The 23,275-nt window shown below is 36.7% G+C and overlaps 2 protein-coding genes across 2 annotated transcripts in view; one reads left to right on the forward strand and one right to left on the reverse strand.

Moving 5' to 3' along the window:
- Positions 1 to 4,801: 4,801 nt before the first annotated feature.
- Positions 4,802 to 23,275, reverse strand: part of RBM17 (RNA binding motif protein 17) — a 31,975-nt gene continuing 13,501 nt past the window's right edge. Inside the window, exons 4-12 of the mRNA XM_006891863.1 lie at positions 19,883 to 20,049; positions 14,375 to 14,472; positions 12,322 to 12,378; positions 10,254 to 10,395; positions 8,225 to 8,376; positions 7,223 to 7,296; positions 6,502 to 6,600; positions 5,192 to 5,264; positions 4,802 to 5,084 (exon numbers count right to left, since the gene is read on the reverse strand). Of these exons, the coding sequence (XP_006891925.1) occupies positions 4,981 to 5,084; positions 5,192 to 5,264; positions 6,502 to 6,600; positions 7,223 to 7,296; positions 8,225 to 8,376; positions 10,254 to 10,395; positions 12,322 to 12,378; positions 14,375 to 14,472; positions 19,883 to 20,049 (966 nt within the window). The 3' untranslated portion in view covers positions 4,802 to 4,980. The remainder of the gene's footprint in view (positions 5,085 to 5,191; positions 5,265 to 6,501; positions 6,601 to 7,222; positions 7,297 to 8,224; positions 8,377 to 10,253; positions 10,396 to 12,321; positions 12,379 to 14,374; positions 14,473 to 19,882; positions 20,050 to 23,275) is intronic.
- Positions 14,958 to 16,559, forward strand: LOC102865546 (PDZ and LIM domain protein 7-like). Its single transcript, XM_006891871.1, has 2 exons — positions 14,958 to 14,962; positions 16,175 to 16,559. Exons 1-2 carry the CDS (start codon positions 14,958 to 14,960, stop codon positions 16,557 to 16,559), a joined length of 390 nt encoding a protein of 129 aa, XP_006891933.1.

Consider the following 23,275-nt stretch of genomic DNA (forward strand, 5'->3'; position numbering starts at 1 on the left):
AAAATATAGGTTTGCAAAATAAGTTAGAAATTAATAAAATCAAAGAAAACTTTCTATCAAAATCATTTGGCAATGTGAGATTTATAATAGAGTTTACATGTTTTATGACTAAATGTTGTTTACAGCATCAACGTTGTAATAACATAAAACTACTTGAGTTTATTCATAATCTTCAAGTAAAAATTATAATAAATCTTTAGAAAACCATTTGTTAAACAATTACCAGAAAAAAAAAAGTGTGCCAAGTATCTGGGAGATATAAAACCAAAAACAGAGGATTCAATGCAGAAATGCAGCCAAGGGATGACTAAAGATGGCACTATGCAGTGACCTCAAGAGAACAAGAAAGGGAAAAAGGGCCAGAAAACTCTGAAGGGAGGTCTCCAGGAAAAGGAGAAATGAAATAAATTGCTACACGTGATTCTCCAAGGGAACTTAGGTGGCTTAGTGGCAAGAAGCTGTGCTGCCATCCCAAAAGTACTTGGTTCAAGTCCACCAAGCTACTCTGCAGAAGGATGGGCAATCTGCTCCTATGTGATTAACTGCCTCTGAAAACCCACCAGAGGGTCAGCTATGGTCTGTTCTAACTTGATAGTACACAATATACTTGATCCTCAGGGGAAAATATTAAGTAGTAGATTAAAACAATTGGAAGAAAACTTATGTAAGAGAAATAATTTTTAAAACAATGCAAATATAAAAAAATGAAGGTAACTACACAACTTTAATCATAAATTAATAAAATTTATCCAAGTTGGAGTCCTTGGGTGGTACACTTAGCTACCAATCTCAAGTTTAGAAGTTCAAGTCCATGTAGAAATGCCTTAGAAGAAAAGTCTAGAAATAGAAATGCATTTCTGGAAAATTAGCCAATGATTTTCTATGGAGTGCAGTTCTATCCCAACACATAAAGAGTCACCATGAATCAGAAGTAAGTTAGCAGTAACTAGTGTTAAGTAAAGTCTTGAGATAATTATATTTAAAGAACGAAGGAGGGGAAGTATACAAATCTTTTGTGACAAATTCCCAATAATTTATGCACATATCACCTTTAGGGACAAGGGGTACAGTGCCATTACTCTTTTTGTCTCTGCCTTGAACTTGTTTGGAAAGCCTTCTCCACCCTTCCACCCAGCAAATCCTCCAATCTCTACAATAAGTCATCTTTTCTTAAACTGCCATCTCAGACTCCATACCCCCCCAAAGATCTGCTCAGTCAGCATATTTGTCCAGATTTTATACACTACACAGGATAGGCTCTAGAACTAGAGATGAAAGCAATGTCTCCAATCCTCACAAATCTAGTCTGGGGACACATCTAGGTTAGCACTGATCACCTTGAATTGTTTCTGCTTGTTTCTCTGAAGAGGAATCCTTTGAGAAGATGGTCTATTAATGCTTGCACTCCTAAACAGTAAAAATATTACTTATATGTAGTTAACAACAAAAATAAAATTTCCTTTCCGTTTAAATAGGGACTTTTTTCCACAGGGAAATAAAATTATGAGATAAATCCAAGATTTTATGCTAATAGATAACGTTAATTATATGTTGATTTTACAACATCCTACCTTAGTGAAGTATGAATGAATTCAGCTCCAAGAAAAAGTGGAGTACCTCACTTTGGATCTCCCCCCCCCCCAATTCATAGATGTTCAGCCCAGGTCAGCTGGAGCAGCTCATCGCCCTGATAAAAACCTTTCCTCTAAGGTATCCTTGGTATGCCATTTAGTCATCCGTAGTCTCCTCCAATCAATCAATCCATCAATATTTTAATTTATTTATGGGAGGAGAAGTCAAAGAGGCTAGCAGAAATTTTTGCTCCCTGATTGAAAGGAACAAAATTGCCTTTTCTCTGCATACCATGTGGATGTTACTGTAGAGCCAGGACAGCCATTTCATTGACTACGGATGACTAAATGGCATACCAAGGATACCTTAAAGGAAAGGTTTTAATCAGGGCGATGAGCTGCTCCAGCTGACCTGGGCTGAACATCTATGGAATATTGAGCTTATAGCCAAACACAAACCAGCACAGCAAAACAAACTATCAGACACATGGTGGTAGTTATTTAACAAAGCTTTATTTTCTACAGCATGCTTTTAAGTCAATGACCTTGAATCCAATTTTAATCTTTTTTGCAGGGCTTTGTAAATTTTACTTAAACACTTACCATGTGCTACTGCTTTCCACATAATGCATTCCACTAACAATTTTCCTAAGCAGCTATGATTATAATTTCCATTTTCAGATGAGGTACCCGAGACACATGGTTTCAGTTAGCAGGTGCCAGTCTTGCATGAAAACCCACCACTACAACTGCCCAAGAAACGATGGACACATTGCAAGATTCTCTGGTTTCTTTCCCTCACACCAGTATTGTCTGAATCCCAAAGTACAGCAGGCAATGTGTCAACACTAACTATGCGACTTAAGCAAAGGAGAGCTGGTTGTTTGCTACACCTACCTGAACTCTTTCACCTCTCATTGTCGCTGAGTCAGTTCCAAGTCACAGCTGATCCACTGATGGGTTTCCAAGGCTGTACATTTATATGAGACTACTGCTCATCTTCCTCTGAGTGGCTGGTAGAGTCTGTCAGAGAAACATGGCCTATGCCACCAGTGCTCTTGCATTTCCAGATAAATTATTAGCTTCTTAGCTGCAAACGAGACCTGGATGAAACGAACACACACACACACACACACACACACACACACACATACGACACACCACCTCCAGACAGGCAGGGCCAAACTTGGGAGATTTTATAAACATAAACCCTCAAACCCCTCCTACAAAATGTTTCACAAAGGCTCTTGCCACTAACACCAAAACACATTCCACCGACATATCCCACCAAGAGGTGGTAAGATTTCTGCTATTGTTAATCAAAAGTTAAACACTATGCCGACTCTAGACAAAAACTATGAAAATTTACTGTTCACAAGTTCTCTTCCAATCTAAATACATGTTCCTGCCTCAACTGTAAGACAGGCTGGGAAAACAAGTTTCCAACCTCAGAGAGATGGAGTTAATGTGAGAAATTCCCCAAGGCTTTTCTGAGGACGATGGGTGGGACAAGAATGTCTGTTCCACCAAATAGTTCTTTGATTTTAACCTATTACTAAAAAACAAATCTCAGGTCTTCCAACTAATGAAGATTTTTAGGACTTATTCCAATGTTAAATATGGCAGGTAAGGTACTAAATAATTAATACATTTAAGTTTAAAAAATCAAGAGAAAGATATTTACTAAATTGAGCCTATGCTAGTAAAAAATTAATAGTACAATTCTTTGTTGATCTTGAGAATGTCATAAAAAGACAAATGCAAATAAACGCTGCTATTTATAAAGCCCATCAATAATGCAAGCTCTAGGGAAATTTGCAATTTTTAATCTTAAGGGCATTTAGGTTCATGCAAATTAAATAGATACATAATATTCAGCATAGCATACTTAGGTATTTAGGAGCCCAAGCCTGGCACTCACATTGATATTCATGTATCTAATTCCACAGTTAAACTCGGACTACACATAACTTGGTAAGTTAAATTTCCAGGTTTCTTTAAGGTTGTATATTGCAAAAAATTTCACTATGTAATTATTTCACCATATATTCTTTAACCCAAATGCACAGAATATATCTTTATCACGAAACTTGAGTATTAAGGCAGTTTGATTCAGTAAAAATAATACGACAAAAGAGAAAATGTTATTCTTTTATTTATGTTAAATAAAAACATGAGAAAATCCTTTTTTAAAAAGGGTCAGAATATTCCTTAGGTCTCTAAACCAAGGGATGCAAAGAAATGCCAAGTTCCTTCTCCCCCCTCAGGGATCACAATATGCTTTCAAGGTGTTATAACCTAAAGAGATGACACAGATCCATGTCCTTCAGTTGTCACTTCAGGAGACTCCTCCGGACTTTGATATTTGGACAGCAAGTAACGGAAGACAGGCATAAGTAGATTCTAGAAGCAGTTCCTGTTCTGGCAAGGAACCTCAATACCAAATATTTTTGTTTTCTTTTTTGTGTGGATTTGAAAACCATACAGTCCTTCACATTTCAATAGTAATAATTTTTACACAGTTGTAGAATTATATTAATTAGCAGTATTGCTTAACTAGCTGAATTTTGTAAATGTGAAAATCACGATAGGATAACTAACACTAATGCAAAAATCTTGCAGCAGAAACAGGACCTTAAAGGACTGCGATCTCCAAAACATAACTGAGCACACATTTACAATGCACCTGCTAAGTTTTGAATCTGTCATTGCTGGTCTACACTAAAGACTACATGTGAATTTCTGAAAGTAAAATGCTAACTTCATGATTTCTACACCCATTTAATCCCCAAATTCATCACAAATCCTCATCTGGTTTAGTTTTATGGTAAATGATTCATTCAAACAGGTTGTGTTAGGCTCTCAATTCTTCAATCTTAGCTCAGGTGATAAAGATTTTTTTTCTACAACTGGAGTAAGAATTTCTCTGTTAGAGAAAGCAGACATTTTCACCTTTGGCATACTGCCAAGATGATGCTTTATTATGAAATTTATGAAGCTACAGTAAAGTAACTTGCAGGTATATAGATATATTAGAAAAAACAAAGGATAAATTAATACAACTCCATGTCCCAAAACTCTAATTTTTTTCAGTGCAAGAAATGCTCTATCAGTGAAACACTTGAGAATTAACCAAGGAATCCTAGCTAAAAAGGTAATCAACTCAACAGAAGTGATAGTGAAAGAGAAACAATCAGAGGCACACAGATTGTTTTGTTCTGTTTTTTTTTAAAGGATTTTTATATTATATTAAAAAACCACAAAATAAAAAAAGGAATCAACATGTATCTTAGAAGTCCTCTCAAGAGTCTCAGAGCCCAAACAGCCTTGAGGCTGATGCCTTTTTTCTTCGTGCTCAGCTTGCAGTTCATTTAGGATCAGAGATGACTTGTGTTCTAGGATCTGAAAATCAAACTTGTTCCGCCAAATCCAAGACCCTGAATTTATCCAAATTGTAGAAACATGCTTTCACCACCCGTCCACCAAAATACCTCCCATTCAGATCAACAACAGCTAAAAGGCAAAGGAAAAAAATAGTTAATAGGTATCTTAAGAATGTATTTCAATGATAAAGAGTAAGATGAAACTTCATAATCTTCCTATTTAAGTGCAGAATTTACCTTTAATTGCTGATTCAACCCTCTCAAATTCTAAAAATATCCTTACTGCTTCATCATCTGGAGCACCAGGAATCTGGGGAAGAAATGAGAGCAGAATCATATTAGCTATCCCGCAACTGAGCTTTCTGCCTTATGATTTTCAATTTCTGTTGTATGTGAATAAACAGTAGTAAAATTCCAACAAAGTAAGTATAATTTGTCATCTAAATGTGTTGTGTTTTATAACGGCAGTGTGTTAGGTGAAAGGAACACACAGCTAAAATATATAGCTGCAGGTCTTATGCCTGCTGACAGGTACACAGGTAATTATGTATCAAATAACAGCATTAGAGGAAAAGCAGAAATGGGAGCAGTAATTTTAAATGAAGAAGGTGGTATCCTTACTGTCTTCCTGCCCCCTTATTGTCTTTTATATTAAATTCCATGGTCTACCTAAGACCTCCACAATATGGTTCTACTCAATTACATAAGAACATCTCCTAATTTCTAAAATATTCAATCATTCCATTCAGTCTTCCCTATTCTCTCACAGAAATAGTGAATAAAATCTAAGTATCTTTTCTCCCCCTCTAAATCCTACTCATTCATTTTAAAACTCAGCCTCACATCTGATAAAGTTCACAGTTGATTCTATTTTCCTTTTAGCAACTTTTTAAACTTATAATCAGCACTATCAAATCTGGCAACTAAATATTCTCCATTATTTTATATGTTTATAATTTCTTCAACTAAATTATTACTATTACACTAGTGACAGCAGGGATTGCACTCCCTGTATCTCAAATGCTCTTAGTATGCAACAGGCCCTGAGTAAATATTCACCAAATGACTGGACCAAAGGCAGGTCCAAATAACCGTATCACTGGGCAGATAACAACCAGTATCTTCAAACAACTTACTAAGCTGAATCATGAAATCACATGTTTCTATTTCTTCACCAAATAAAAGCTAAACGTTTTAGTGTCTTTACATGAGACGCAAGTTACTTACAGTGTATACCACAAGCATCAATTGCTCTTGAGTCAATGTTGACTTGAGCTGATTTCACGGAAAACCGTGTTTACTCGTAGGCTTGCATTGAGAGGTTAGTAATAGTTCTGTTTTCTGGAAGTAGACTGCAAAGACTTTTTTCCAGCATGTCTCTGGGTACACTCTTACCTCTCTACTAGAATCTGAGAGCATTAACTATCTTACACCACCCATGCATTTACTTACAATATGTATATTGTGCCTTTATTAACAAAAGGTTTTGTCATCTATTATAATTTAAGTTATAAATGTTGAAAAACTAAAAAACAAAAACAACTTACTTCAAATATTACGCATTTTCCAACTTTGCCATATTTTTCACATTCTTCCTTGGTTTCAACTTCTAAGTCTTCATCTACCTCTCCTGCACCAACCATGTTCTAAAAACAAAAAAAAAGTTAAATTCAACTAGAGTGTGCAGATATACTACCATGATATAATTCAGAGCTGATCCTCCCGTGGCTTTTTAGAGGCTATAAACTGCAGGGAGGAAATTGCCCATCTTTCTCCCTCAGAACAGCTGGTAGAGTTGAACCACCAGTCTCTGGGTTGACAGCATAACTCCCTATCACGTAGGCCACTAGACATGATATTAATCTCAAATGTTAAATGACATAATTCATTTTCGCCCCTTTAACAGGAAAAAGTTAGTGTGTGTACACACACACATAAACACACTCTCAGCTTGGTAAGATGTCAAAAAATATGTAAGCACCAAAAAGCATAAATTATGGTGAATATGTACCAATTTCAAAATTTTTACATAATTACTCACTGTACTCTTAGTATCTTGACAAAAATGAAAAAGTTATCTAGTAGAAATGGAATTTAAAATTAGTCTTACATGGAATCCATCCAATGACATTTATTATTCACACATGTCTCACTGCAGTTTTCTTTAACTTTCATGACTACAATGGAGGTTAAAGCATGTGGGGACAGGAAAAGAAGAGTGATGCACAAAAAGTAAGACTGACAGGATTTCTTTTCTTCACTCCTTACCCTTAGTAGGACCACTTTAGTGGGGCACTTAAGTATTTCAGTTAATGGATTTGAATCCGATTTCTTGGCTGCATCTGTATCAAGACATATCATTAGATGTGTCAGAGCACTGAAAAGGAGCATGGAATCCTAGTAGAAGGATTAATTTAATTTCAGAGCAATTGCTGCTGCTCATCTTAGTCACCTATAAGCATCAACACATTTCTTGGCACAAATATAGCCTTATTTGGAAATAATTTTTACTTATTTCAACTCCTCAGAGTTAACAAACAAAACATACCAACCACCACACTTATCAGTGACTAAAATAAGCAATTATGTCTTCAGTCACTGGCTAACTTATTTCAGACGGCTGACTCTAAGGTTTTCTTCTTTCTTTAGGAAAAGAGGTCTGCTAGACAGATTCAAAATTAACTCAATTTTCCTCCTAAAGATGTTAAGGTATTTCTGTCTCATTCTAATTTACTCTTACTACAAAACATGCTATGATAACTGAATGACCCAATTAGCCAGGCAGCATCTATCAAACCAACATTACAAAGTGGTATTAGATCTCATGGAGCAATAAATCTGTAAAAAAATGAGGAATCACATCTATCATGAAAATGGGGAAAAAAAGAAATATAGAAAAAAGGAAAATGTAGACATAGAACCGATGTAATTACTAATAACATTGTTTATGGTTCTGCCTTTCATCCTATAAAAAGAATTATTATTTTATCAATTTGACAAGATTCATAGGTCCAATATGACATTCCTTTTCTAAGGATTGTGTTTTTCTAGCAGTCTTTCTTCTTCCCATGGACCTTCATACCTAACTCTTCTGAAAAAAATAAAGATGTGTCATCCTTGGACCTTGGTTTCTAAAAAGACAAAACTTGAAGTATATAAAACAAATCAGAATAATCTATACCCTTAGAAGATATTATCAGTGCTTTCATAACACACATACTTAGGCTGTTTGTACTACAAAAACAACGCTTTTCTTGCAAGGAGATTTACCTTTCTCTGTAGCATCACCAACAATGATCTTGCCTCCACGTTTGCTTGTTTTTTCCACTGACAATGCAGTGCTCAGCCCCTGTTCATGTTTCCCAAGACCTTGGCCTTCCCGGAAGCCATACTTCTGCATGATCTTATGTGCTACCGTGCCACTAGCAGGAGGAAAACAAAAAGATCCTTCATACTTGCAATCATCAGCTCTAGCATGAATTGGTTCTTAAATTGCAAAATATGCTTCTGTATAAACTGTATAAATTTAATGAGGGTTTAGATGAATTCACAGTTAATGAACAAGAGGGTCATAAGATGGGAGTTTTGGAATATTCAGGATTAAAGAAATACAGAAAGTTACTAATGAAAATCCTAAATATTCTAAGATTATCTGTGAGGGAAAATATTAGTTTCCCTAGTGACACTTCCAGGAGCTCTGGTGGCGTAGTGACAAGCTGCATTGCAATCCCAAAGACATGCAGTTTGAGACCACCAGCTGCTCTGTGGGAGAAGATGGACAACCTCTTCTCATGTGATTATCAACTGCCTCTAAAAACCTGCCAGAGGGTCAGCTATGGGTCAGTTCCAACTCAATGGTACACAACAACAGTTGATACTTCCTAGTTACAACAATTAGAAAAAAAAACACTAGACATGCTGTGTGTTCCAATGTCTGTATCACTATACAAGTTATTATCATGGCTTATTTCCTAAACCACATGTCTCTGGAAACGATGAAACTGGAGAAACGATGACAGTTATAGAAAGGCTTCAGGCCTTTTGTTCATAGGGTCACTGAGTCATCCTCAACTCAAGAGCAATAAAGAACAACTATTAGAAAAGTGCTTGTAAAAAATTAGGCATGTAGTTTCATAAAACTGAAAGGATTTACATATTTCTAAATAGTACAATGGTGTCTAAGAACAGACTTTATAAATGAAAGAAGCCTTAAAGACACTCTATTTAACAGAGAAGAAAGTAAATGGACCTTGATTAGCTTACTAGTTTAAGGCCAACAGAAAGCAAGCAAGATATTATTAAGTTTTCAGCTTTACATAATATTGTCATAACTTCCAAATGGCATAGCTCTAGGACTGCAGCGCAGCTTCTTGCCACTACACCACCAGAGCTCCCTGAATTCCATTTATTTATTTAGTTTTTTAATTCCATTTATTTTTAATGACTTTAAATAACCACAAGTAAGTTACTCGTGGTTACTAAATTAAACAGCACAGTCTAGGGAAATGAATGTAAGTAAGAAAGTCAAAATCCTCCTGAAGTGGGGGAACCACAAACATCAACTCTAGCCACTAGTAGTCATCTCAGAGGGCTCAAAGAAGGGAAAGATATGCCAAGAAAGTAGGCAAGATTTAATACCACACTTGGTGGCCTCTCAGTGTTTCTACCACAGGCATTCTCTTAAACACAAAGACATTAGTGAAAGGCTGCTTCAATTGACAGGCCCCCTGAAGCATCAAGCAAAATAAAAAATTCAGCCAAAATTCAGGCAAAAACCAGTGGAAAGTTTAAAAACAAACAAACAAACACAAACTCACAAGCCTCACTTGAATGTTAGTATTAAAATAAAATTCAGGAAAGCAAGTGTTTAACTGTACTTAAAATGACTAGGAGTTGTAAACTCAAAACTTAACCCTGTGACCATAAAGCAAATGGCTCACTTTGTCGGGGGGGGGGGGGGGGGGAATTTCTTTTAGAGATACTTTTACTCCTATCCATTATAAATAACTATCAGAAGCTCTTCCTATCTAGGGTATAAAATGTTCAACATCTAAATTATTCAAAAGATATATGAAAAGGGCATATATTTTTGTACAAAAAAACCCACATCATTATATTAGAATATATTTCACACGATTTAAGGACTAATTCTTGAGCTGGGATGCATGTATCTCCCTATAAACCCAAGAATATTTTCATTTTAAACAAAGACTGTAGCTACTAAAAAAGCTACTAATGTGTAACATTATTTCTTGCATTCTTTTTACATTTCCTTAGACATGAATCATAAAATCATTACCCCATGTTAGCAAGGAAGGAGTTGCTAGGCCCGGTTGGAGATCTTGGCCTATCCTGTTCTTCATACACTGGGGGAGGGATAGCAGCTTTCGAAGACTGTGATCGAGGTCTTGAATCCTCTTCATAGGGAAAATCTCGGGGTACTAAAGGACAAAAATAGGTTAATAAAAATCATACAAAAATATTATGAGCGTACTTATATACACTGCTTCTTTTGAACTAATTTCACTTATGTTTTTGCTTTGCCAGAAAAGAAAAAAGTCAAATTATGCAACATCCACAAAGCAACATGACTTTTAGCATGACAACAGAATATTATTTCCAAATTTTCTCCCATTCTTATTTCCTTAAATGACCTTTTTATATCTTACTGAAATGTTATTCACTCTTTCTCATATGTTCCAAATATATATTACTTCTCTTTCAATTCCCACAGATAGTATCCTGGATACACTTGTCTTAAGTATCTTGTCATAATATTTCACCAGCCTAACATATTAGTCTTTGAGGTTAGGGATTATATTAAAACACTAGTTTTCAATGGAGCTACACATTACAATAGTCCATAGGGAGCTGCACTACTAAACCAAAGACAGTGTTTCCCTGCCAGTCTGAATCCACCAGCAACTCCATGAAACAAAAGATGGGCAATCTCTTTCCATGCAATTTACAGCCTCTGACAATCCTTTCAAGGATCAGTCATGAGTTGGACTCCAGGACTGTGACTGACTTTTAAACACATTACACAAAGGGAACCTGTGTACCACTCCTGATAAGGATATTATTTACAGGTCTTTTTATACACTAGATATTTAACCAACTGTAACCTTCCAAAAAAGTTTCCTGGTATAGTTTATGTATAACAGGCTAAAAAGCATAGTGAAATTATCTAAAGAATATAACAACATTCAATTTCAACAACAACAAAAAAAAATAGAATAGATTAATAGCAGAAGAATCAGTGTAAGGCATGTTCTGGCAATGTGCTTAAATGGATATCCTAGTACACTGAAACAGGAGGGAAACAAAAAGACACTGCCACCTCATGGAAGGCCATGGATATAGCAGCTCCTAAACCACTGAAGGGAGCTTTGGTGGCGTACTTGGGAGGGAATCGTGCTTCTAACCCAAAGGCTACACCTTACTACTGTTTCAAAGCCACCAGTGGCTACGTGGCCTCTTGCAATATAGAGCCCCAGAAAGCAGCCAGAGGGCCAGACAGGAGTCAATTCCATATGATCAACAAAGAATTTAACCAATGAGGACTGGGCCACGGTTGTGTAGTGTGTAACTCACTGAGCTGAGAACCAAATGGCCAGCAGCTTGAATTTACCAGCTATTCCACAGAATAAAGACAGACCATCATCTCCTGTTAAAACTTACAGCAACTGAAATCTAATGGGAGGTTGCTGTGAGTCTTAACATGAGTAAGTTTGGTTTGTGGTTAAATCACTAAGTAAAAAAAAAAAACAAAAACAAGGTAAAATACCTTTGGGTTGATTCTGACTCAAATAAGTGTTTCAGAGCAGAACAATCTATAGAGTGTTTCTGGTTGGTGCAAGACCAGACAGTGTTTCACTCTGTTATACATAAGGTCACTGCGGGTTGGAACCACCCAATAATAACAATCTTCACAGTAGCAGAATGTCAGGCCTCTCATTAGTGGCAGGGTTCAAACTGCCAAACTCAGGTTAGTAATTGAATACAAAATATATGCTCTACCCAGGAATTTTTAACTAATCTATTTATAGTTTCAACCTTAACTCCAAATAAATCTAACATCAAATGTGAAATGTTGAAAACAAGTGAGCTGCTTTAAAAAAACAAACAGCAGCTCTCACTGTATTAAAAAACCTGTCATAAAAAACGCCCAAACGAACACAAAAATAGTCTGGAATGGAAACTTGTAATCCACAACAGGAAAGGGGAAGAACAGTATCGTGGGTGGACCCACAGTCTCAGGATTGGCATTCAGTACATTTTCCCTTAAACGCACCAAACTTGCTTGACTCAAGCTAAGGTTTTCCATAAACTGTATTACAAGAAACAGAATAAACAGGTCTACGTACACTCTTTGTCTTTTTCTACAAGAGAAGTAGGTGGTGCAATAGCAGCTCCGCCCATACCTGCAAAGAACATCAATTTAGCTGATTAAAGAATGGAAATGTTTTCCGACATAAGACTCTCAAGCACTGTGATATGTACCATTTGCCTTATCACTAACATTACCAAAGAAAAAGGAAAATTATTTGCTACTACCTCATTTTTCTGCTAACAAGAATTAAATATCTGAATCTAACATTTAGAGACTAGAAAAGCAGCAAACTTAGGTAAATAAAAAGTGAGCTTTTCTGTTTGGTCCTATTTTTCCCTCTTAAAAGGCAGGTAAAAACTGCTATAGTTAATGAATAAATGTTAAGGTAAAGAGCATAACACAAAGAACTACAGTTACTTAAAAATCGTAAAAAAACTACTGACTGATAGCATGTTTTACACTAGGCACTTTCGTACACATTGTCTCACTGAAGCATAATCAATGTTTAACTGTTTCCACTCTGATCACCAGGGAGCTTGAGCTTTACTGACCTAGAGGTAAAAAGTTATGTTGCCAACCCAAAGGTATACCAGTTTAAATGCACCCACTATTCCAAGGGAGAAAGGTGGGCAATCCTGTCTAACTTACTGCCTCTGAAAACCAACTGGAGGGTCAGCTAAGACTTGACAACACATAACAACAATATATAATACAGATGCACACTGGCTTAAGGACCAAATAAATAATATTAAAAAAGAAATTTAAAATAAAGTTTAAAATTACTATAAAACAAAACTGTAACAGGATAAAACGATTCTCTAAAGTCAGTACATAGGCATTCTGATTTAATTAGGGTTAATACTATAAAGCACTGAAGGAAAAATATTTACATACTTCCTAAGATCATTTTTTTAACCTTGTCATTAAGACTCAGAGTGATTTCTGATTCATTCAGAAAAGTAGAATTGTTTTGGAGATTTACTATAAAAAAACTCAGGATGATTATTAGAAATCTAATATTCATATAGTTAAAACATGATTATCAATCTACTATGGGCAACCTCCTCCCACGCTACACACTGCCTCGGAAAACCCTAGGGGGGTTATGAGGTTGTTCTGATTTGACAGCACATTAACAGCAACAACATCAACAGCAGTAAAACAAGTATTGAGTATTACTTCCCTAATATCAGTTAAATGTTCAAATACGAAATAAAAGTATTTCATTATAAAGACTTTATACCTTCTGTTAACATTCAAGTGAAGGGAAATCCCTAAAACCCTTTTAATATAGAGGTCCCAACTCCTTATCAAAAAAAGGCAACAGATTGGTAAGCTGAAAAGATGGGAACACAGTATTCAACTTAAATTAGATTCTAAAACAAGTTAATAAAAACCAGTTCTCTATTATTAAATAAGATGTTTATTATAGAAAGTATTTACCATTCTCTTTGTGCCTCAGCTTTCCTATTCTTTAAAAAACGTTTAGCATTTAAACAAAGATGCAGCTGAATGTAGAAGAGAGGCAGTATTATGACTATTTCAGGTAAAGAAATAATTATGTGCATACTTTAAGCCATTCTCAAAGAATCCAGTAAGTATAAAGTTGTTTGTTACAAAGCACAAGAGAGAGGATGTGTGAAAATACTATGTAAATGAAATTGTTACATAAATGTGGATTAGAGACCCAAATCAAAGGCAAATGAACTATCACTACACTGAATATGAAGAACAAACAGCATAATTGCTCCAGGTCAAGCTTAAGAGCTATGCACGTGCCTTACTTCTTTTTTTAAAATTGTAATGTTAGTAAAAAGCTCCATGTGACATATTTTTGGTATGATGTAAAGAGGGACCAGTCCTTGGAGAGGGAAATCATGCTTGGGAGGGGGGAAGGACAGCACAGGTGAGAATGATTTAACTCAGTAACTGGGGCAGGGGGCTAGGTGTGTCAGAGACAATGCGGGTGGGTCAGGATAGGGCAGGCTTCAGAGCTGTTGTACACAGGGTCACTATGAGTCACAAGCAACTCAACAGCATATAACAACAAACAGTTTCAGTAGAAGTTTACAGAAAGCAGGCCTTACATCTTTTCTTCCTCTCTCGCTCATAATCTTCGTCTTCATCAGAATCCGGATCTGGTCGCCTTGAAAATCCACTAGCTTCATGTCTGTCTTTACGCCTCCTATGATAAGAAAATTAATATTAATCAAAACTGCACCAATATAGAGATGTGAACATGAGAATTTCACCTTTCTTTTCTCTTGGCTAAAAATATGTACATTATCTCTTTTAGACAAAGAGCCCTGACACCATAATAGTTAACAGATCAGCTACTGACTGAATGGCTGGTGATTTAAATCCTAGGAGCTCCTCTTGAGGGAGAAAAAAATCCCTATCAATCTGCTCCCATAAAACGTAAAGCTTAGAAAACCTATAGGACAGCTCTTCTCTGTCAGACAGGGGTCATTATGATTCCAATCTAAATTCTTAGCTATTTAAACAGTACAATACCAAAGTATAAAATCTGAGAAAATATGCAAGATAAACAAACAGGTACAAGAGCATAACTAGCAAAAATAAAAAACTTTCCTTGACAATTACTTCTTTCAATTTTAAAACAAATTAACATGGTTAATAAATAATCTGTTGCTAGAATATGCTTCACCCATGAAGTAATTCAGTAAATAATGAAATATATCAACATTTAATAATAGTAACTAATGTCAAATATATTTATAATATGAAATATTCATTACTATCCAACATTTTTTTTTACAAAATTAAATAGAAGATGCCTATTATGTTTTAAAGAAAAGAAAAATCTTCACAACAGGATCAATAAGTAACATGATTTAAAAAAAAAGACTGATTTGTTATGAATTTCAATATACTTGAATCCATAATCAACTGTCATGGATGCTGCCTTTAAAAACAGAAATCAGCTCTTTTTGTGATTTTTGTAACTGTGAAAGTGCAAAAGAAAAGGATATCACTTTCAAGGCTAAGGTGTGTGCACATCTGAAAATACCCAAGTCATGGAATTTTTAATCACTTCATATGCATATAAAAGTTGGACAATGAATAAAAAGACCAAAGAATTAAGTACCACAGAATGCCAAAAGAACAAACAAACATGTATTGGAAGCAGCTCAGTCAGAATGCTCCTTAGAAGCGAGGATATAAGAGTCTGTCTCCACCACAATAAGATAAACAATCCAATTGAAAAATGGGAACAGGATATGAACAGACACTTCACCAAAGACATTCAGATGGCCAACAAACACATGAAGAAATGTTCAAAATCCCTAGCTCTAAGAGAGATGCAAATCAAAACAACTATGAGATATCATCTCACCCCAGTCAGAATAGCAAAATTTAACACAACAGCAAGCAACAAATGCTGGTGAAGTTATGGAGATACTGGAACCCTCATTCATTGTTGGTGGAAGTGTAAAATGGTGCAGCACTTTCTCAAAAAGTTGCAAATAGAGATACCATTTGACCCAGCAATTCCACTACTGGGAATATACCCCAAAGAGACCATAACTGCCACCCAAGCAGATATATGCACACCCATGTTTACTGTGGCTTTGTTCACAATAGCAAGGAGTTGGAAACAACCTAAGTGCCCGTCAACAAACAAATGGATAGAGAAGCTGTGGTATATTCACACAACAGAATACTACACTGCACTGAGATACAAAATGGATGACCCTGGAGGAACATTATGCGGAGTGAAATATCTCAGTCACAAAAGGACAAATACTGCACACTGCCACTGCTATAAAACAAGACTGACATCGGTGTTGGGGGGAGACTGAGAAAGATAGGATAAATAACATATTGCATTAAAACAGATGAGGGAGCTCTCTGCTCAGGCCCAGGTCCCAACCACGGACTCTCCTGCGGTACACATTTGCACCCAGCGCCTCCCTCAACAAGACGGCCCGGCCTTTTGGGGCCTCCCCTCCTGCTGACAGCGCCCCGCAGCAGAACGGATTGCCAGTACGACCACTGGTCCCCAATGGCAGCAAACAACGACTGATGGAGAACACGGAGGACTGGCGGCCTCGACCTGGGACAGGCCAGTCCCGTTCCTTCCGCATTCTTGCCCACCTCACGGAAACCGAGTTCATGCAAGACCCGGATGAGGAACACCTAAAGAAATCCAGGGAAAAGTATGTCCTGGAGCTGCAGAGCCCATGCTACACTCGCCTCCAGGACTGGCACCACCAGTGCTCTGCCCATGTGCTCAACGTGCAGTCGTAGCCCGGACCTCTTGCTGGCCTGCTGCCCTCTCTGCCTCTCTGTTTCTGTTCTTCTTGCCCAAGGCACCCCTATAGGTTCCTCCAGCTTTTGCCTACCTCACCTACCCCTTTTCTGCCCCTTGGGGTGAGCCTCCACAGGCTTGACCCTGGCAGCCCCGCCTGGCACTGGCCTGGCTTCACCTGACACTGCTGACCCTCTCTGCCCTGTGGTGCTGCTGTCTGCCAGGTCCACGCCAGCTTGGGCATGGAAATAAACATTCTCGGCCTGCTTTCTCTGAAAAACAAAAAAACAAAACCATAGATGAGGGAGAAAACTGTTTAAACAGGTTATGTGATTAGGTATTATTGTCATGACAGAGGTCCAGAATGAAGGCTGCATAGTGGAGTGGACTCGAGGGGAGGGATTGTATAACAATGAAAGAATTTTTCTTTTTACTTTTCAAAGAGAAGAGCAAATTGGGGGAAGAGGGGTGGGCAAGAGAAAAGTGCAACAATGAATGAATGAAAAGCCCAAGTCTCTGTAAACTTTCATTAAAATAAATAATAATAAAAAAAATTTAAAGAAGTTTGTCTCAATGCATGAGGAAGGAGGAAGAATTGACACTTTTGAATTATGGTTTTGGTGAAGGATACTGAGCTAAATCTGACTTGGAAAAAGTGCTGTCATAGTGTTCCTTAGAAAGGATGGTGAGACTTCGTTTCATATACTTTGGGCAAATTATCATACGGGGTCAATCTTTGCAGAAGGTTATCTTGTTTGGTAAAGCAGAGTCAGAAAAAAGAGGAAGACCCTCAACAAGCTGGATGGACACAATAGATACAACAAGCTCAAGAAGAGCAGTGGCTGTGGGGATAGATCAGGATTGGGAGATGCTTGATTCTGTTGCTGAGGCAGAAATGACTCGGTAGCACCTTAGAGGTTTTAAATAATTCTATTTCCCTGACAAACATTAGAGTTAAGACTAAAATATTAAGTATTTTAAATAGTTGTTATTCGAATGTTGTTAAGTGCTGTCGAGTTAAGCACAATTTATAGCAACCCAATGAACAACAGATCTGAACCCTATCCTCACAATCTCTGACTCATCTGAGCATTGAGGCAGTCATGGTATCTATCAATCCATCTGGTTGAGGCTCTTCCTCTTTTGCTGACCCACCACTTTTCCAAGCATGATGAATGACCCTCTGTAAGGCCTCTTCAAACATGCTCAAGGTATGTGAGACAAAACTTAGCCATCTTTGCTTCTAAGAAGCACTCTGGCACTAATTCTAAGACATTTATGGCTGTCCATGGGATACTCATCAATACTCTTCTCCATCACAGGGAGCTCTGGTGGCCTAGTGGGGCAAGAAGCTGTGCGACAATCCAAAAGCCATGCAGTTCAAATCCACTAGCTGCTCTGTGGGAGAAAGATGGGCAAACTCCTCCCAATGCAATTAACTGCCTCTGAAAACCCGTCAGAAGGTCAGCTACAGGCTAAGATCCAACTCGACAATACACAACAACGTCTTCCCCACAGTTCAAAGGCATCAATTCTTCTGTCATCTTCATTCATTGTCCAGCTCTCAGATGCACAGTAGGTGAATGAAAACACCAAGGGCTGAATTGGGCACACCACAATCCTCAAACTGACACCATTGCTCATCACTAATTTGGAGAGTTCCCTGACTGTAGACTTGCCCAATAGTATGTCTTCTGATTGCAGGTACCAAGATTGTTGATTGTGAATCCAAGTAAGATGTACCCACCCACCCATCTCTATGTATCTGGATGATGCTTATAAGGACTTTTGTTTTCTTGATGTTGAGATGCAATCTCTCTTGAAGGCTTTGATCCTCTGTAGGAAGCCCTCCAAGTTCTCTTTGATTTCAGCAAGCAACGTTGTATCATCTACATAATTCAGGTTGATGATGAGTCTTCCCCTGATCCTGTTGCCATTCTTCTTCATAGAGTCCAGCTTCTCAAATGAGAATACTGAATAGGCATGGAGAAAGAATACAACCCCGACACACACTTTCCTGACATTAGGCCACGTGGTCTTCCCTTGCTCTGTTTGGAAAATAGTTTCTTAGTGTACGTATGGGTTTCTTATAAGCATAATTAAATATTCTGGGTTTCTCATTCTCCAACTGTTACACTAAAAGTCATCTAATCCACCGCTGTGGAGCCAGTTTTGACTCACAGCAACCCTCCAGGTTTCTGAGGCTGTAAATTTTTACAGGAGGAGATTGTCTACCTTTCTCCGAAACACTGGATTCAAGCTGCTGACCTCTTAGCAGCCCAATATGCTAAGACTATGCCACCAGGGATCCTTCGTAGTCAGTATAGGGAAATAAAACCATTATTCAACATCAAGTTCCCAAGTTATTTTTCTAAAACTCACCCAAAATTTATATTTGTTTTCCAAGTCGATACATTACAATTTTCTCTAGAGTTGATTTAAAAAAAAAAATCTTAAAAAATGTGATTCTTTCTATTGATTACTTAGATCAACTATTAAAAACCTAACTCTGGATAAACATTCATGTTTGGGTTGTTAGAAGATTGTTAGAAGAATAATAAATGTCACACCAGTAGCTTAGTGCCCTTTTTCTAACCTTATACCAAATAAGTCATCCAATTCTGTCTAGAAGGGATTCTTCAACAGAGGTTCTCCACAACAATTTTTGTTACATACACAAATACTAAGAAGCCAAGACATATACATCAGTATCAAAACTAAGATTCTTTGGAAAAATGTACTATAAACAATATCAGCTTGTCACAGATAAGCAGAAAATTAATACAGGACCCAGATAAATAACATTTATAATTTTGATACTGAATTAGGAAAGGATACATTATTTCAAGTTGCGACAAATCAAGAGACTTTTAGGGGATGATTTTTTTTTAAAAAATGAAAACACTACTAAAGTAGAGCTGGTGATACATTGTTTATGTGCCCGGCTACTAACTACAAGGTTAAACATTCAAACACACTAGCCAGTCTGCAGGAGAAAAACAGGCCGTCTTCTCTCATTAGTATTCATAGCTTTAAAACCCTCAGTTGGAATGAGTCGAGGGCATGGGTTTTCTGAGAGTCTCACATGTGAAGCCAAGAGAACGAATAACTCTCGTGCACAACACTTCGGTAAATTCATACAAACATGTCAAAGATAATCTACTTTCTTAACTAACCTTGCTTTTATATTCCTGGTATTTGTAGTATTTCAATGTAAGAAATATCTTCATTCAACTTCTGCCTCACAAACAGGACTAAAATGAATTCATTAATATGCTAATCACCATTTCAAAGGTAAAATCCCCCAAATATATTATCTTACTTTTCTCTTTCTTCTATTTCTTTCTGTCTTTCCAGCTCCCGCTGTCTTTGTCGTTCTTCTCTTTGGCGTTTTACTACTTTCTCATAATCATTAGGAAACATAGGATCATATTCATCAGCTAAGGGAATCAAAACTTCTCCTGCAGAAAATCCACTGGGAACAGGATCCTAAGGAAGACAAAATGCCAAAGTAAATATCACCATCACATCTTAGAATTTTTTTTTTTGTTCAAAGATTAAGGTAATAAAAATATGATGGTTAGATGGGGCCTTGAAGATCATCTAACCTTGTTTTAGTTTATAAAGAAACAAATGCCAAAGGAGGCTGAATGACTCAACACAGTCACATACTTAGCTAACTAATAGCAGAACCATGACAAAGATTTCAGCTTTTAGTATTTTTATCTCTAAGAAATTATGTTTTTATTTTTCTCTATAAAATATTAACTAAATTCCACAATCATTTCACAGTCAGTATTAACAGATTAGCTTAAAATTTTAGTTACTTGGAATAAATAATATAGTAAAAATTTTAAAAAACATTTTCAGTCTTCTTAAAATTCTCTGGAGCATACTTTCAGGGAAGACTGTATCTCCAGCAGAGACTGACACAGGTACACCAAATTCCCTCTACATCACCATTAATTTTAAAAGATCTACTAATATCAGGTTCATTTAATATTTGTTCTTTTATACATTTAGAAACTGAGTAAATTGTTTGAGAGATGCAGCCTTAATAAAGACTTTAGAAAAACACAAGGAAAAACAGAGGGCAGTTGACTAGGAAAAAAAAATTACTGGAAATGGGGTTTGATCTAAATATAGTTCTGGTAAAGCTTTGGTCCTGATCCAATATCTTTAAACCACATTATTTTTTCTCTTTAGTTTTCTTAGCATAACTTTGTTTTATTATCTATGAAATTAAGATGACTTAGCTTGCTTACAAAGACAGAGAAACACACACAGGTTAGGAATTAGTAGTCCTGAGTGGCCAGGCCACACAACTTTGAGAAGGTATACTGACAAATACTCCCTTAGTGCAAGGTTATCCATACAACGTATTTCGCATGTGAATAGAAAACTAATATGATAAAGATAACAGTATGTTCAGTAATAACAGATCCAAATATAAAAATTCTTTTATTACACTACTTAGTCTAAAATTTTACACAAACTTTTCATTTCTCAATGACTAAAAATCAAGAAACCCTATGACCCTATTATTAAAGACAATTAAAAACAACAATTACCACCATTTCCCAGGCCTTTTTATCAAAACATTTACACAAACCTATGTTCCCTAAAAGGAAGTTGTTGTTGTTTTTATATGCCATCAGTACAACTATGTACAACAAACAGTCCTAAAGCCTGCTCTATCCTGCGCCAATTGCACTGCCTCTGACACACCCATCCCGATTTCCCCAGTCACTGAATCAATCCACCTCATAGAGGGTCTTCCCCTCCTGCGCTGTCCCTCCACCCTCCCAAGCATGATGTCCCTCTCCAAGGATTTGCATTTTGTGTTCACAAAGAATACATTTCAAAACACAAAGTTACATAACAAGATCTCTTTTCAGTTATTACGAATGTTGTTGTTGTTATGTGCCGTCGAGTTGCTTGCGACTCATAGCAACCCTATGTACAAGAGCCCTAAACTCATACTGGCAAAAACCCAACAGTCAGTCAATTTAAATAGTACTATTATCACTGTATAAAAGAAAAAACAAATTGTCATACGAAGATTTTTTTGTCATTAAAATTTGAAAGGTAACAACTTTCATCATGTAAACTTGCTAAGTTTGTCTGAAAAAATCATGCTTTTCTAAAAGCTATAAAAATAAGGTAGTTTTGTTCAATTAAAAAATTAAAATGTTGGGGCATGTGATATAAAATTTAGTCATATATTACAGAACATACTGTAAATTGCTAACAATCTGCTGGAAATGAGTCAGTACTAAACGTAGTTTTTCAAATAACTTCTTAATGTCACCTTAGAAATTTCTTCTTAAGAAGATGATGCACAGAAAGCTAGTTGTAAAGCATTTCATTAGAATGTTACTAATGACAACTATATAAAAATAGAACCAGATGCTTCTACAGCAGGGAATATTTGAGTAGTTATGACATAGTCACTTGATAAAACCAATTTGCAGTTAAGAAATTAAATGTAAAGCATGTAACAAAAAGGAAAAATGCTTGTCAATTAAAAAGGTGGGGGGGAAAGAAAGCAATTATTATAGGAATTAAAGCAAATATAGGCAGCTCTGGTAGACTGGTGGTAAGAAGCTGTGCTGCAGTCCCAAACACACATGGTTCAAATCTAATAGCTGCCAGGTGCTCCAAGGGACAAGGATAAGCAACTTCTATCCCTGCACTTTACTGCCTCTGAAAGCCTGCTGGAGAGTCAGCTATGAGTTGGTTCCAACTTGACAGCAGACAACAGCAACAAAGTCAATAAACAATTATAGCAGATGCTTAACTTAGTTTTTACTTAAAGCAATGAAAAAATTAGGCTGAGAATGAGAAAAATATTTAAATGACTAGACATTCACCAAAAAACTTCTGTCTGTAGGGTACTTTCCTCCTGACAGACTGTTAGTCTGTAGGAGTATGACTGGGAGTGCCAAGCTAAGCTGAGGCCTGTCTTATAAAGGAATGGAGGGAGCTACCAGATCCCAACCCACAAGAGACAATGTTGAGAAGACAGAAAATGAAAGAGGTGTGCAGCTGGGACTGCCTGACTTTGTTCCTTTCTAAAAATTAGTGGAGGTGAGGAATACCCTTATTAAGAAAAATACAATAGAAAGAGAGCCTACATGAGGAAGAACTTGGCAGGGGGAAATACAAATGTTTTCAATACAGAGTTACAGAAATGTGGTAAGACTGTATTTTGTCAAAGGCAGAAAACTGGTGAGACCCTGAAAGTAAGGCAGTTCCATCGAATTCCAGTTTTCACTGAACTTCATTTTTGCTTAGTTTTAACCATATTTATCCTTTTTCAAGAACCTTCTCATTAACTCGAGTTTATAAAATTCATTATTGTTTTTAACAAAGTAACTGACATCTTTTCTGTTATAAAGTTCATGTTTAAGCCAAATATGTATACTACAAGACGTCTTTTGGCCTCTTAAATGTTTCCTCTGCAAAGAGGAAGGTCTGTCCCAGCTTTAAGACAAGACTTTCTAATAAATTAGTTATTTTTTACCTTCCCCTATTCCCCAATGTCTATCTGTGCTTCATTGACTATGCAAAGGCTTTTGACTGTGTGGATCACAACAAGCTGTGGCTGACTCTTAAGAAGAATGGGAATCCCAGAACATTTGATTGTGCTAATGTGAAACCTATACTTGGACCAGGAGGCAGTCGTCAGAACAGAGCAAGGAGACACTGCATG

The sequence above is a fragment of the Elephantulus edwardii genome, unplaced genomic scaffold (genome assembly GCF_000299155.1).
Source record: "Elephantulus edwardii isolate Elephantulus edwardi_28Jun2011 unplaced genomic scaffold, EleEdw1.0 scaffold00105, whole genome shotgun sequence".
Lineage (NCBI taxonomy): Eukaryota > Metazoa > Chordata > Mammalia > Macroscelidea > Macroscelididae > Elephantulus > Elephantulus edwardii.